The sequence below is a fragment of the Galeopterus variegatus genome, unplaced genomic scaffold, assembly GCF_000696425.1.
Source record: "Galeopterus variegatus unplaced genomic scaffold, G_variegatus-3.0.2 Scaffold3726, whole genome shotgun sequence".
Taxonomy (NCBI): domain Eukaryota; kingdom Metazoa; phylum Chordata; class Mammalia; order Dermoptera; family Cynocephalidae; genus Galeopterus; species Galeopterus variegatus.
In genome coordinates this window covers 88328-102787 of record NW_007729837.1, presented here as the reverse complement: position 1 = coordinate 102787, position 14460 = coordinate 88328, and the positions used below count along the sequence as shown (strand labels likewise).

General features: G+C 46.3%; 1 protein-coding gene across 1 annotated transcript in view; it reads right to left on the bottom strand.

The window, feature by feature from the left end:
* WDR91 (WD repeat domain 91) overlaps nucleotides 1-14317 on the bottom strand; it is a 36685-nt gene extending 22368 nt beyond the window's left edge. The window contains exons 1-5 of the mRNA XM_008585820.1: nucleotides 14066-14317; nucleotides 12214-12296; nucleotides 11300-11380; nucleotides 10029-10159; nucleotides 8620-8785 (exon numbers count right to left, since the gene is read on the bottom strand). Of these exons, the coding sequence (XP_008584042.1) occupies nucleotides 8620-8785; nucleotides 10029-10159; nucleotides 11300-11380; nucleotides 12214-12296; nucleotides 14066-14306 (702 nt within the window). The 5' untranslated portion in view covers nucleotides 14307-14317. The remainder of the gene's footprint in view (nucleotides 1-8619; nucleotides 8786-10028; nucleotides 10160-11299; nucleotides 11381-12213; nucleotides 12297-14065) is intronic.
* Nucleotides 14318-14460: the final 143 nt, after the last annotated feature.

The window sequence follows — 14460 nt, the reverse complement described above, 5'->3', positions numbered from 1 at the left end:
AGGAATTCTCATACATTCCTGACGGGAACACAAAATGGTAAAAACCAAAATGGATCAGAGGGGAAGAAAAGAGTTCTTTACACTATTTTTGCAACTTTTCTGTACACTTGAAAGTGTATAAAAAGCTTTTTAAAAAAAGTGAAAACAGAAGGGGTGAAGTCACAGTGCAATGTAAGTAATTATCTTCAAACAAATCCATGAACTCTGGCTGAGAACTGCTATGTGGATAAAGAGCTGCAGAGGGTGAAAGCTGCTGGCAGAGCTGTGTACTCTGTAGATGATGCCACATGCACACAGAGAGCTCACATTCTACTGTGAGCATCATCCAAAGAGTGACACCACCTTAAAGATCTTGGCACCCCTAGCACACAGCACCTTGCCTGGCACAGACTGGGCCTTCGTCAATGAAGCAGAACAACTGATGAATGATTTTGTTGACAATTTCATCTCACAGGGAGTGAAAGAAGTGATAAGGGGATCCACCACACTGAGCTTATTTTTGATTTACAAGGAAAGCTGCTGACTATGTTCACATGACGGAAACTCTTAAGAGAAAGTGACCCAGCAGGATGTGTAAAAGAGAAGGGAATGCTGGCACAATCAGACACATGCTCTAACTCTTAGGAACACATCTCAGAACATTTAGAGAAAAGAGATTTCAAAGGGAATTAGCATATGACTGAGGGATGACAGATTCTGAAGCATGAAATGCTGACCACTTCATGCCCCAGTAAGCAAGGAAACATTTAAAGGAGTGAGTGGTAAGATGACATCACAAAGAATAATGCAAACCTATCAGAAAATGCTAAAAAAGCTAAAGCACAGATTGGGCAGCAGCCCTGACAATAAGGACTCTGTGTGGAGCCAAAAGAACAAGGGCAGGACGGCAAAATCGGGTAAAACTGTATAGCAAAAAACACAGACTCACTTAACTTCCGTTGCTTCTTCCCTCCTGTCTTCTTGCATGGAGGATTCCCTCCAGAATATTTTCACAATAGTTCCTCTTGAGACAAAGAAAAGTAAGACAAATGCTGGTCTGTTCATAAACTCCAGATACTCCCATGAAGAAAGCAAGAATGGCAAACCTGTGCTGATCAGCCACAAATACACCTGAATTCCAAATATCACAATTGTGAACGGGCCACGGGAGGACAAAAGCCAATGAGACGTAAGTGCATAAACTCCAGATACTCCCATGAAGAAAGCAAGAATGGCAAACCTGTGCTGATCAGCCACAAATACACCTAAATTCCAAATATCACAATTGTGAACGGGCCACGGGAGGACAAAAGCCAATGAGACGTAAGTGTCCACTCCTAAGTTGGGCTTCAGGGAGATGGAGTGGGGAGGTGGCCCGTTCAAGTGGGTGCTGTCAAGGTCAAGGTCTGGAAAGTTGGTGGGCTGCTTCCATCACATCCTGCTTCTTCAGATGATGCTGTAAAACCCCCACAAAAACAAGTCACTGAAAACACAGACACCAAGCAGCCACGCCTCAGTCCGAGAGGTGCCACTTCCACATTTTTTGCCTGATGCATGCATGCCCACGTTGAACATGGGCCACAGGGGTACTCTGCCTTGGGACCAATGGTGGGAAATGCTGCAGAAGACGACAGGCATTTTGGGGCCTCTTTCCTTATTCACACCTACACCTGATAAATGAGGTATTTTCCATTCTCAATGCTTGGTGTTAAAAGTGCTCAATTCAATTGACCCATATTGATGGGACGAAGAGGCTTCAAATTCCTCTAGGTGACTCAAAAGCCACTTGTGACATTAAGAAGTACTGGTAATACCAAGATCAAGGTTCGGATCCCTGTACTGGCCAGCCACCCCAAAAAAAAGGTACAAAGGCAGCACTTCCCTTGAAAGTCAAGGAGGCAAGGAAGGTGTCCAGAACATCATCAGGCTGGGGCTGGACAGTTTGTATTCTCCAAAGTGAAAATACACACAGGCATTAACAAAAGGCACTAAAAAAAATCATGAACTGCTTTTATTACAACATGGTCGTTGATGCCAAGAGAGCTATGGACCTAAGTGTGACCTGTCAGATTCTGCTGAAAGACTGTATCTACGTTAGTCACTAAGGATGGGAACAATGACAAAAAATATGAATGGAGCCATCTACAAAACACCTTAATAAGCAGATTAAAGTAAAATTGTGTCTAGCTACAAATGTACACAACTTAAATAAATGTTTACTGTGACATAAACATTCATCAAAAGTTTTATTTTGTTTTAAGGGCAAACCTCATTGTATTTTTTTTGTATTTTTTTGTCTGTTTTTGTGTTGCTATAACAGATACCTGAGACTGGGTAATTTATAAAGAAAAGAAGTTTGTTTGGCTCACAATTCTGGGACAGCTGCATCTAGAATGGGCCTCAGACTGCTTCTACTCATGGCAAAAAACAGCAGGGCAGCTGCCAGGTGCATTACACATAACCCAAAAACCTCCTGACATTGCCACACTGGGGATCAGACTTCAACATGAGCTTCGGAGAGACAACTGTTGGGGGGACAAACATATCCAAACACTATCATTCTGCATCTGACCCCCCAAAACTCATGTCCCTCCCACATACAAAATACAATCAATCCATCCCAATAGTCTTAAAAGTCATGGCTTATTTCAGCATCAACTCAAAATTCCAAAGTCTCATCTGAGACCAAAAGCAAAACTCCTTCCAGCTGGGAACCTGTAAAAATCAAAAACAAAATTATCTACTTCCAAGATAAAACAGTGGAACAGACATTGGGTACACATTCCCATTCCAAAAGTGAGGAATAGGTCAGAAGAAAGGAGCAACAGGCCCCAAACAAGTCCAAATCCCAGCAGGGAGATATGAAATCTTAAAGCTCCAAAATAATCTCCTTTGACTTCAAGTTCCGCATCCTGGGCACAGTGGGGAATTTGGGGTCCCAGAGCATCAGGCAGTCCTGCCCCTATGGCTGTACTGGGCTCAGCCCAGTGGGCTACCCTGGTACCTGCAGCTATTCCAGACAGGTATTGCACATGACCAGTGGCCCTATAGTTCTGGGGTCCTGGAGGCAACCCTACCCCCATGGCTGTACTAGACATTGTCTGGTGGGGCACTCTCTGTGTGTACTCCAACTCCACATTTCTGCTCGGCATTGATCTAGTCACAGATGCCCTCTATGGCAGCTCCGCTCATGGGGCAGGTCTTTGCCTGGGCCCCTGCCTTTTCCATACATCCTCTGAAATCTGGGTGGAGGCCATGCCTCCACCTCTTGCATTCTGCTGGCCTGAAAACTTAATACACATGGACGCCACCAGGGTTTGCCAATTGTGCTCTCCAGACTGGGGCACAAAACAACTGATGAAACACTTGGGGCTGTTTGAGGCAAGGCTGCTCCGGCAGGAGAAACTGGCATGCAAGGAGCAGTGTTCTGAGGTGGCATAAGGCAGTGGCACCAAGCGTCTGCCCCCACCACACACACACACCCCATCCCCCCCAGCAATTCGGTCCTCCTAGGCAGTAGGGTCTGTGATGGGAAGGGCACCAGAGACTTCTGAAATGCCTTCCAGGCCTTTTCTCTGTCTTGGCTATTAGCATCTTGCTGCCTCACAGCCATACTAATGTCTTTGGCAACCAGTCTCTCTGCTGCCCCTTTGGATTTTTCTCCCGAAAACACTCTCTGCTTCATTACCATATGGCCAGGCTACAAATTTTCCAAATCTTTATGCTCTGCTTCCCTTTTAATTATAAATTATGGCTTTATGTCATGCCTTTGCCACCATAACTGAGTGTAGGCTGTTACAAGTAGCCATGCAGCTGTCTGAATGCTTTGCTGCTTAGAAATTTCTTCCAGCAAATATTCTAGTTCACAAATCTTAAGTCCCACCTTCCACAAAGTCCTAGGGCATGGACACAATGCAGCCAAGTTCTTTGTTATGGTGTAGGAAGTGTGAACTTTTGTCCAGTTCCCACGTTCATTTCTACCTGAGACCTCATCAGCATGGCCTTTACTGTCCACATCTCCATCCGCATTCTGGTCACAACCATTTAACTAATCTCTAAGAAGTTCCAAATTTCGCATGTCTTTTTGTCTTCGTCTGAATCCTCCAAACTCCTCCAATCTTTGCCCATTACCAGTTCCAAAGCAGCTTCCACATTTTCAGGTATCTGTATAGCAACATCCCTTCCTTGGTACCAATTTTCTGTATCAGTCCAGTCCATTTTTGTGTTGCTATAACAATACCTGAGGACTGGGTAATTTATAAAGAAAAGAGGTTTATTTGGCTCACAATCTGGGACAGCGGCATCTGGAGCGGGCCTCAGGCTGCTTCTACTCATGGCAGAAAATGGCAGCGAGCAGGTACAATGAGATCACATGGCGAGAGGAAGCAAGAGAGAGGAGAGGTGCCAAGCTCCTTTAAACAACCAGCTCTCACAGTAACAGAGCGAGAAGTTACTCACTACCCCCGCCTCCCGAGGGACAGCATTAATCTATTCATGAGGGATCTGCTGCCATGACCCAACACTGCCACGCTGGGGATCAGATTTCAACATGAGCTTTGGGTGGGGGGACAAAAGTAGGGGGGACAAACATCCAAACTATATCACTCAAAAATCTTCACTATTGGCTTCATATAACATTCCAGTGATCTAAGTTATATTCCATCATAACCTATCCGACTCCTACAGTTCAGAAGAGACACTGTAACCTATGCTTTACCGTTTTACCTCGTGTCTCACTGTGGAGACACCCATTAATTGACACCCATTACTTTTCGGTGGCCTCAGTGGATCAGGAGGGATTCCAGAGCCCCGCAGAGCTTGCCAGGCAATAATCCAAATGGGGCAGGAAACAAGTTCCAGTAATTTGATCTCATTTGAAGCAAAACAAAGCCAGGCAGAAAACAGGCCCTCATAACACAGAAATTACAGACCAGAAGATAAGGAAGATGGCTCCCTTTCCTCATCTTGCCAAGACTCACGGGAACAGCACCCAGGGCAGTTGTTACCACCAATGGCGATAGCTAGGAGGTAATTTGATTCTAATAAGAGTTACCAGTACAGAAGTTTGTGGACGCTGTGCTTTCTTTACATTTCAGCCAATTAAAGGTTATCTCTATAATGAGGAAATTCCCACTTGCAGTCCCACAGCTCACCGAGCAGGTTGGAAAGGTGCGGATCATTGCTGGGGGAGGATGGAGTACAATCTGCAGGCTGTTAGCTTGCCTTTGATGTGCCCTGCCTGGCTGCTGTAAATAGAGATCCCAGAAGAGCCTGGAGTTGTGGTTTGGCAGTTACTTTCTTTTTGTTTTTTTAAAACTTTGCTTCTAGATTCATATTGAAAGCCTAGAGAGTACAGACTGCCATCTATTTTGCAAGAATAAAGCTGTGAACATTCCCGTGATAATGAAAACAGTTTCTGTGACCAATCACAAGCGAACAAAATGCTGATGTGAGTGAAATTTACAATGCTCTGTGTAAATAATATTTAAAATGGGAAAGTAATCATCTTACATGTTGCTAATTTAATAATAACATGCAGCTTATGTTTTTTGTGTGCTTATTCTTTAACAGTAAAAAAGAAGAGCTCTGGTGTGCTAGGGGTGAGGAAAAAATAGACTACATGCTTAACGTGCACTGACAAAGCAATGTAGTATTTAAAAACCACTGTCATTTTATATTGAGTTCAAAATCACAGGAAGTGATCCTACCATGTTGCATTTGGTATTAGTGACCGCTGTGTATCAAACGTCCCCCCAAATCTCACTGAATATTTAAAAACCACTGTCATTTTATATTGAGTTCAAAATCACAGGAAGTGATCCCACCATGTTGCATTTGGTATTAGTGACCGCTGTGTATCAAACGTCCCCCCAAATCTCACTGAAGCTTGACCCCCACTGTAACAGTGCTTAGAGGGTAGGAAATCTGATTATGGTATTTGAAAGGTGTGGCCCTTAAGAGGTGATCAGATGTGGGGACTGTGCCCTTGTGAATGGATTGTTCCATCCACAAAGCAATGGGCATGGTTCAGACGGCTTTGTAAGGTAAGAGAGAAGGTTGGCTCTCTCTTGCTAACGCCATTCTTTCCCATGTGATACCCTGCGTTGCCACTCAGAAGGCCTTCACCAGATGCACACCCTGGACCGTGGACTTCCCAGCCTCCAAAACTGTTAAGAAATAAATTCATTTCTTTATAAATTACCCAGTTTCAGGTATTCTGTTGTAAGCAAAAGAAAACAGACGAATATACTAAGAGAACATCTCGAATTGCACACTCATTTTTGGGCTTCAGTTGTAATACAGGGACTGAAACACTAGAATGTCTTCCCAGAGGAGGGGGCCCAGGATGGTGAGGGGTCTAGAAATAATGCCATAGGGGTGAACAGCAGGGAAGGGAGGAGGTGATCAACAGAGTGTGCTTAGCATGGAAAAGATAGGAAGGGCTGTCCTACACAAGAAGCTTCATTCTATGTAGCTCCGGAGGGCAAAGCTAAAATCAGTGACTAAAAATTATAAACAGATTTGTACTAATAGTTTTCTAACAAGCATACATTCCCACTTTGACAGGCAGTGAACTCCACATCACAGGAGGCAATCCGTCCACACCACATGCTCCTATCCTCTGTACAAGGGTAGGCCAGATACCTTTAAGCTTCCTTCAAACTCTAAAATTCTGTGATTTTCTTAAACGTACAAGTTATTTTTAGAATTAAAACATCAATGGTGAGTCTTAATGATCTACCATCAATAAAAAATAAGAGACTTGACTACTGGGTTTTTCAGATTGTAGATATCTGTTGTCTCCACTCAAGAACTGGAAATTTTGCTCTGTTAACATACCACATGGTGACCCAACCTTTGTTCAATCATATCTTAGAGACAAGGTAAGGAGCTCCAGTCCCATTTCAACCTCACCATGGGACACACAGTTCTTGAACACATAAAGAGCATCGCAACAGGTTTAGTCCCAAAGAAGCTGTCTCTGTGTTTTCGTTCATTTTAAGTTAGTGAGACTGAATTTCATAACGTTAAGCTCATTTCAAGGTACCTAACACTCCATACATCATCTATTAAACTTAAAAAATTTTGCACGGTGAGAAAGATCCAGACAGCAAACAGGAAAACTTACTCAACCACAGTCCACAGAACTGGAATTCTAATTTTAAGATCTGAATTTTCAGAAAAACAAATCAGGAGTAACCATGATTGCCTCTTGACTGCTTCAAGCCTCATGGATGCTAAGATTATAGTCACTTTGCATTGATGGCACTCCAGGTCTCAGAACTGACTCTGGTACCCAAGTAGGCCAGGAACTCCAGGAATACAACTCCCACTACTAAAATGTACTGAGAGCTTATTACCTGCCAGGCACTGCATAGCCCAAGGGCTCTTCTTCTACCAGCTCAGTTAATCCTTCCCTAGGAAGTAAATACTATTTTTATTATCCCAAGCTAATTGGGGTGAGTTTAAGCAATCTGGGCATGGCAGACAAACAAGGAGCCAGAGATAAAAATCAGGTTACCTGACTCCAAAGCCCATGCTCTTTCTTATCCAGTGTCACACTCAGCACCTCCAGCTCAACACCACCACCAAAATGCTACGCTAAATTTCCCCAGGTTCCAGTGGCCGCCTGGGACACAGCCCTGCTCCCTGGGTTAAGCATTAGCCCCGAACTGCCACATCACCTGCAACTGGTCTCAAGCTAAGGATAGTAGGAAAGGAAGGCACAGACTATGACTTACTTTATCTGTAACTAGTAAAAATACATTAAAAGAGAAAGGGTCCCTACCCAAGCGATAAAGTATAACTCTGGGCCTGTTAAACTTTTACTCCAGCAAGCATTCTGAAAGCAATGAATTCTGACCATCTTTGCTAAGAAAACTACTCAGTGGGACCCTTGGCTGTTTTGGACATAAGCTGGCGTCAAAGAAATTCTCCCACATACTTCTATAAAAGTGAAAAACAGTGAAAATTCTTTGTAGAATCAGCAAATACCAACTTGTAGGCAAAATACATGGATTCCTGAGGTAACTCTTAACTTACTCTTTAGCTAGACAGTACTTCCTATCACCAAAAATTAAAAACTCCACAGTTGCTTGGCCTCACACTTGAGCCACCAAAAGTCTTAAGCCCTCATGACTGCATAGGAAATTTATGAGAAAAGGGGAGGAACACTTCACAGCCTACTTCCTGTCATCGGCTATCTGCCACTTCACCTGGAGAGTGCTGCAGGCTTTTGAGAGCTGGCATGGGAGCACAGGCGGCAGCAGAGGAGAGCAGCCGCTTTGGGTTAGGAGATCTGATCTGAGGTGTGGCACTGCCCTTTATCTGTGCAGGCACATCTGCCTACTGTCTCAAATGCCAGAGCGCCTGCAGTCCTAGCCAGGGCCGAGCACAGGGGCAGGGGGAATGCATTAGGTAGATTTTCCTCCCCACGATCCCATCTATATTCTCCTCCTGCAGAGCTATCACTTGTCTGTGAGGGAAAGGAGGGTAAGGAAGAAGAGAATGAAATGTAAATTTAAGATTTCATCAGCACACCCAAGGAATTGCTCCTAAAGGGAGGGCAAGGAGGTTGGGAAGCACATGCAGACGTCAGTGGCTTCTTGGCAAAGATAGAAAGGCGGGACCTGCGCTTACCTGACCACTGAAGGACTCTTTCTTGGCTGAGCTCTGAGCTGGAGCAGGACCCTGGGCAGGCGACAATTTTGAGGGGCTCTTCTTACTCTGAGGCAGCAGCGAGGACAGGAAGCCCACACGAGGTGACTGGGAGAGGGAGGTGTTCCTCTGGCTGCACACCATGGCTCTGGTCAAGCAGACACACCACAGGGTCACAGGGCTGGGGTGGGATGCAGGAGAACCTAGAATACAGACCTCCTGGGCTGCGGATGATGCTAGTGACCAGGCCCTAGCCAGGTGCAGGAAGCTGGGTTGTAAGGTGGCATTAGCTTTGCTGCCACTGCTCATAGAAAGGGAGCTGGCAGCTTATCTGGCACAATGGTGAGATCTGCAGCTCTTCTTTAAGGGCCACAGGAAAGCTCAGAGCTGCCTTGTCTGGTAGCCACTTGCCACATGTGCCACTGAGCACCCGAATGTGGTCGTTCCAAATGGAGATGTGCTGGACATGTAAAACACACACTGGAATTCAAAGACTTAGCATGAAACAAGTGTAAAAAAGGTCATTAATGTTTTGTTTATATTCACTAAACATGTCCTATAATTCACTAAACATGTCCTATAATTCACATGTTGAAAGGATATTTAGGACATCCTGGACTAAGTAAAATATATCACTAAAATTAACTTGTTTCTTTTATTATATTTTAATGTAGCTACTAAAAAATTTTAAATTACATCTTCAGCTCACATTTTATTTCCATCAGATGGCACTGGCTCAGAAACTAGAGCAGTTTCACTCGGTGCAGCACTTGGCTATGTGTAGGTCTGGAATCTGCTGCCCGGGATGTACTCCGACTCACCACCAATCAATAACTGTGTCCTCTGTCTGTGCCTTTGTTTCTTTTATTATTGCTACTATTATTATCATCATCACTTCAGGCTTCTGCTTTAACTGGCTGTTTTTTCTGGTCACTCAAATACCACTCTCCCGATCTTCCTACCTCTCTAAACCCTCAGGCAGGTGCATGCTCCTACCGAGAAACGCATCCAACCTGTGACTGCCAATCTTCCCATGCACAAGGCGCTCCTTCCAATGCACAAAAACCTCCTGAGACTTTATGATAGTGGCTGTGTTTTATTTATCCAGGCTACCCACATCTGGATGTGCAGGCCCCTGGGCACAGCTGTGCAGTACCCCTCCCTCTGGATGGAGCCAGAGGCTCGGAGGTTGGGAACAACTCCTGGAGGACAGTAGAGGCCATGGGAACCTTCCTCACATGTGCCAAGGAGGCTCTTTGGCAATTCTCCCTCACCAGGCAGGGGGGCCACTGGCAAGGCAGGGTCAGAGTGAACCTCAAGGCGGAGAATGGAAGATAAAGGAAAGGAGGGAGCCTCCGCCTTCCCACCCTCAAGCCTTCTTGCAGACTCACAGCTCTGAGTCCCCCAGGCGGTCCATACTGGAGACATAAGGAGGCAATCTGTGTTGGACCAAGGCCTCTTCCTCTTCTGGCTGTTGCTCCTCTTTCTTCAGTCGGTGGATTTCAGCTTGCAATGCAAAAAGCTACACAGGGGTGGGGCTGAGTTAGCCGATGATCTCATAATCTTCCCTCTGCTGAGGAAGATTTCTACATACTTCACATCCAGACCCAAGCTCGCTGGTGCAAAGGGCCACTCGCCCTCAGCCTCAAGGTGCCCTTCTCTCTGCTCACGATAGACTGGACAAATGGAAGAGTGTCAGCTGGTACTGGATTACAGTGAGCCGAGAAAACCAAAAACCATCAGAAATCAAACCCACTTTTTTTTTTTTTATCATTCACTTACTTCCTTTTTATCTTCTGACTTGTTTCTTCCTGAACTCACTGAGAATAATAACTCTACCCAGTCCTACTTTGTTCTTTGCAATCTACAAAATCAGGCTCTCATGGAAAAAATGTTTAAATGAATTATAGCATTTTTATCATTCACTTGCTTCCTTTTTATCTTCTGACTTGTTTCTTCCTGAACTCACTGAGAATAATAACTCTACCCAGTCCTACTTTGCTCTTTGCAATCTACAAAATCAGGCTCTCATGGAAAAAATGTTTAAATGAATTATAGCATTTTTCACCTGTCCTCTAAAGAAAATTAGACATACACACACACCCCAAACCCAAGAATCTTAAATCCCCAAAACTAAGCAGCTTAGAATCTTCCTTTTCCTGCCAATATCACCTATACAGATCTTAACTTTAGGACAGAGAAGTGCTCCTCAGGCAAAATGTGAAGGCAAATATGGGTCCTCTGGCCCCACTGTTTTATGTAACTAGAGAAATATATAGCTAAGTGGGAACAATAAAACTATATCTGGGTTGTAAACAATATATACGTGGCTGTAGATGTGTTAAAGGACTAGGAAGACAAAGCAGACATTTGAAAACAGGTTAGTTGTGAGATGGCACAAATGCATATAGTCTTTTTCTTCTTAAAGTTTCATTACTGTTACTATATTGTTTACATTGTACATGATTTAAAATATGAATTTAACCTCTGGTTTTCAGAGATTGTTAGTCTCCAAATCCCCAATGCTGCCTTACTGGTGACTCACTTTCATCTGACAACAGTTCAGCCTTCCTGTATTTGCTCAGCCCTCCACTGCCGCTACCTAATTTCACACACAAAAAGCAGAAGTACTTCCTGAGAAGCAGGCCTGTTCAGAACAAACCTTCTGGCGCAGAACTTCATTTTCTTCTTGAACCTGGTTGGTCCTCTGACACTCCGCATCAAAGTTCAGGATCATGGGAACTGGTGCACAAGGTTAAAGAATAAGCCTGCCTGTGAGGCTTTCTTTAGGCAAAAGGTCAAAAATGCTATAGTTTATTTAAACGTTAAAAGTCCTTCGCACACTCTTGATACAGCAGCAGAACACTGAGCATGAGACACAGGAACAGAGTGCACAGTGAGTGCTATGGGCTCTTCACAGCTTTATGAAAGACGCTCTCCCTGGTCTCTGGGCCTGTTCCTCCAGGTCTGGCCTGGTTTTGTTTGGACAGACTCACAGACACATAACAATCTGCCTAGCCAGCCCACAAAGAGGACATAAATCTAGACCTGGGCATTTTCTCCCAAGCACCAGCAGTAAATAGCCAGTACCCAGCAGGCTTCACAGCAGTCTAACCTTTAGTGAGCTCAGTATAGCATTCAGCTAAAAGCAACCCTGGAGGCTAGAGGCTCTGCAAGCACTCTGCCAGCTGGGCAGAAGGCTTGGCCACTGCCTTCACTCCCTAGACGAAACCTCTCCCTGGCACAGAAGAGAAAGCTTTCTGCAGACTGCACGGCCACACGCCACCCCACGAACATCCACACTCTGGCTCAGGGTATCCACCTTCCCAACTACCTCAAACTGCTTCAGTCAGGAGGAGCAGAGAGTGGACAGGGAGGTAAACAGTAGCTCCAATGTTCATGATCTGGTTTGAAGGGCACTGTCTTGCTCTGAAAAGATCTTGGATGGCGGTTTCAATTTCCCTGGAGGGCCCTCATGATCATAACCACCTGCTAGTTTCGTGTGACAACCCTCAGGTTGGAGAGAGGAGGCAGGAGATAAAAGGCAGACCTGGCAAGGGCAGAATTCACGCTTACCCACAACACAAAAACAAAGGCAAAGGCAGGAAGGTACCTTCCTACTACCAGCAGAAAGTGTCCCCCAGGGGCCAAACGGCCACCTGTGGGGGGGGGGGGGGGCGGACTGTACAGTGCCCACACACATCAGGGCCTCTCCAGGCAGCTCCATTCAAAGCAGGCTCCCTTCTCCTCCCCTAGGTTTCCAACCTAAAGAGCATGAGCAAGGGAGCTTTCCGTGACAGAATGGGACATTTGGTAGGCGGGAAAATTATTCACATATATTCTCATTCTCTCTCAAATACTCATGTATTCTTTTTTTGTGTGTCTGTTTTGTGACCGGTAAGGGGATCGCAACCCTTGGCTTGGTGTCGTCCGCACCGCACTCAGCCAGTGAACGCACTGGCCATCCCTATATAGGATCTGAACTGTGGCGGGAGTGCCACTGCGCTCCCAGCGCCGCACTCTCCCGAGTGTGCCACAGGGTCAGCCCTACTCATATATTCTTAAAGCTACTAGGCCGGCCCTAAGTTATTTATTTATTTTTTTATTTTATTTTTTTGTCTTTTTCCGTGTCCGGCAACGGATCGCAACCCTCANATTTTATTTTATTTTTTTGTCTTTTTCCGTGTCCGGCAAGGGATCTCAACCCTCAGTGTTGCCCCCGTACCGGACCGGGGACCGGCAACGGGATCGCAACCCTCCACGTTGCTCCCACGCCTCGCTCAGCCAGTGAGCGGGAACCGGTCTGCATGTGGGATCCGAACCCTCGGGCGGGAGCGCCACAGCACTTCCCAAGCGGCGCACTATCCAGTGCGCCACCAGGCCGGCCCTTAAGTTATTTTTTGATGTTAGATATGTGGCTTGACCCTCTAGCAAGCATGGAAATGGTGTAAAAGGATTCCAGTCCAGGAAGCAAATCTGGCTGAGATCTTAGATCTACCTCTGACTTACTTGACCAACTTGGCAATATCACTTCAACTGTGGTCTCAGTTGTCTCACATTTAAAAAAAAAAAAAAAAACAAGAAAGCTGGGACAATCTGCATGAACTTCCTTCCAGCTCCACAATTCCAGGATTCCATAGATCACCAGGAGGTGCACTGACTAGCTCCTTCAAGTCAGGTCATCAAAGTACCCCAAAGCCCTGATACCAGCTCAGAGTGTCAACCATTACACCAGAGTACACAATCTGGAAAAGGTATTTGGATACCAATGCTAACCCAACCCCATTTTACAGATCCGGACACTGAGGCCCAGAGAGATAAAATGATTTGCTTTTGCCACTAAGTAGCCACTTTGGTGAGACAAGAAATCAGGTCTCCAAACTCCCCTCCAGTGTTCTTGCTCCTAGCTCACTGCCTCTCTCAATTCACCTACCAACACCAACAGAAGTCAGTACACACAAACATACAAATCACACAGGTGTAAATTCCAAGAACCTCTCAGCAGAAAATCGTATCAGAGCAGGGGAAGTTTGTGTTTTAAAAAACTGCAACGAGGTCTTCCTCAACTGCAGAAGGAAAATCGCCAATGAGTCCCTGACAAGGCCATTTTAAACAAACATCACAGATACTTGAACTCAGCTAACCTTTTGGTCTGCAGCCCCCATTGTTCCCGCCATTAGAAGCCAACCCTTGAATATTTCTGTTGCCAGAACTCAACAATCTACCCAACCCTGGCTCCTAAAACATCCTTGCCATCCTGGCCAGCACCTGCTGGGAGGCTGGGGCAGAGAACGGAGCCCTGGACCAGGAGTCGGGGCACCTGGGCTCCCGATGCTCCCGACCCCCTGGGCAACTTCGGGCCAGTCACGTCCGTCTCAGGGCCTCAGTTCCTCATCTGAAAGCGAAGGTCAGACACGCTGATGATTACAGTCCCCTCCGGCGCGGGTGACAGCGCCACTCCCGCCCCGGAGGGCAGTGCTGGGGGTAGCCCGCTCCCGAGCTCCCTCGTGCTGCCTCTGCCCCGGCCGCGCCCGCCGACCCCTCACCCGGAACCCCTTCTCCTTGTCCGCCTTGATCTCGGAGTCCAGCTGCCGCAGTGTGTGCGTGAAGCCGCGGAAGAGCAGGTACTCGCGGACCAGCTCGTCAGTGCGCTCCACGGCCTCCGCCATCGCTGCGACAGCGCCTTGAGGTGCCGCGGCGGCGAGGGACGGAGGGGCGGGGCCGGAGCGGGCCGGGGCGGGGCCGGACGCGAACGCCCAGAACGTCACGCCGCGGCTGGCCTACCAGCTCGCACGCACCCGAGCGCCCCAGCCCGAGGCCCCA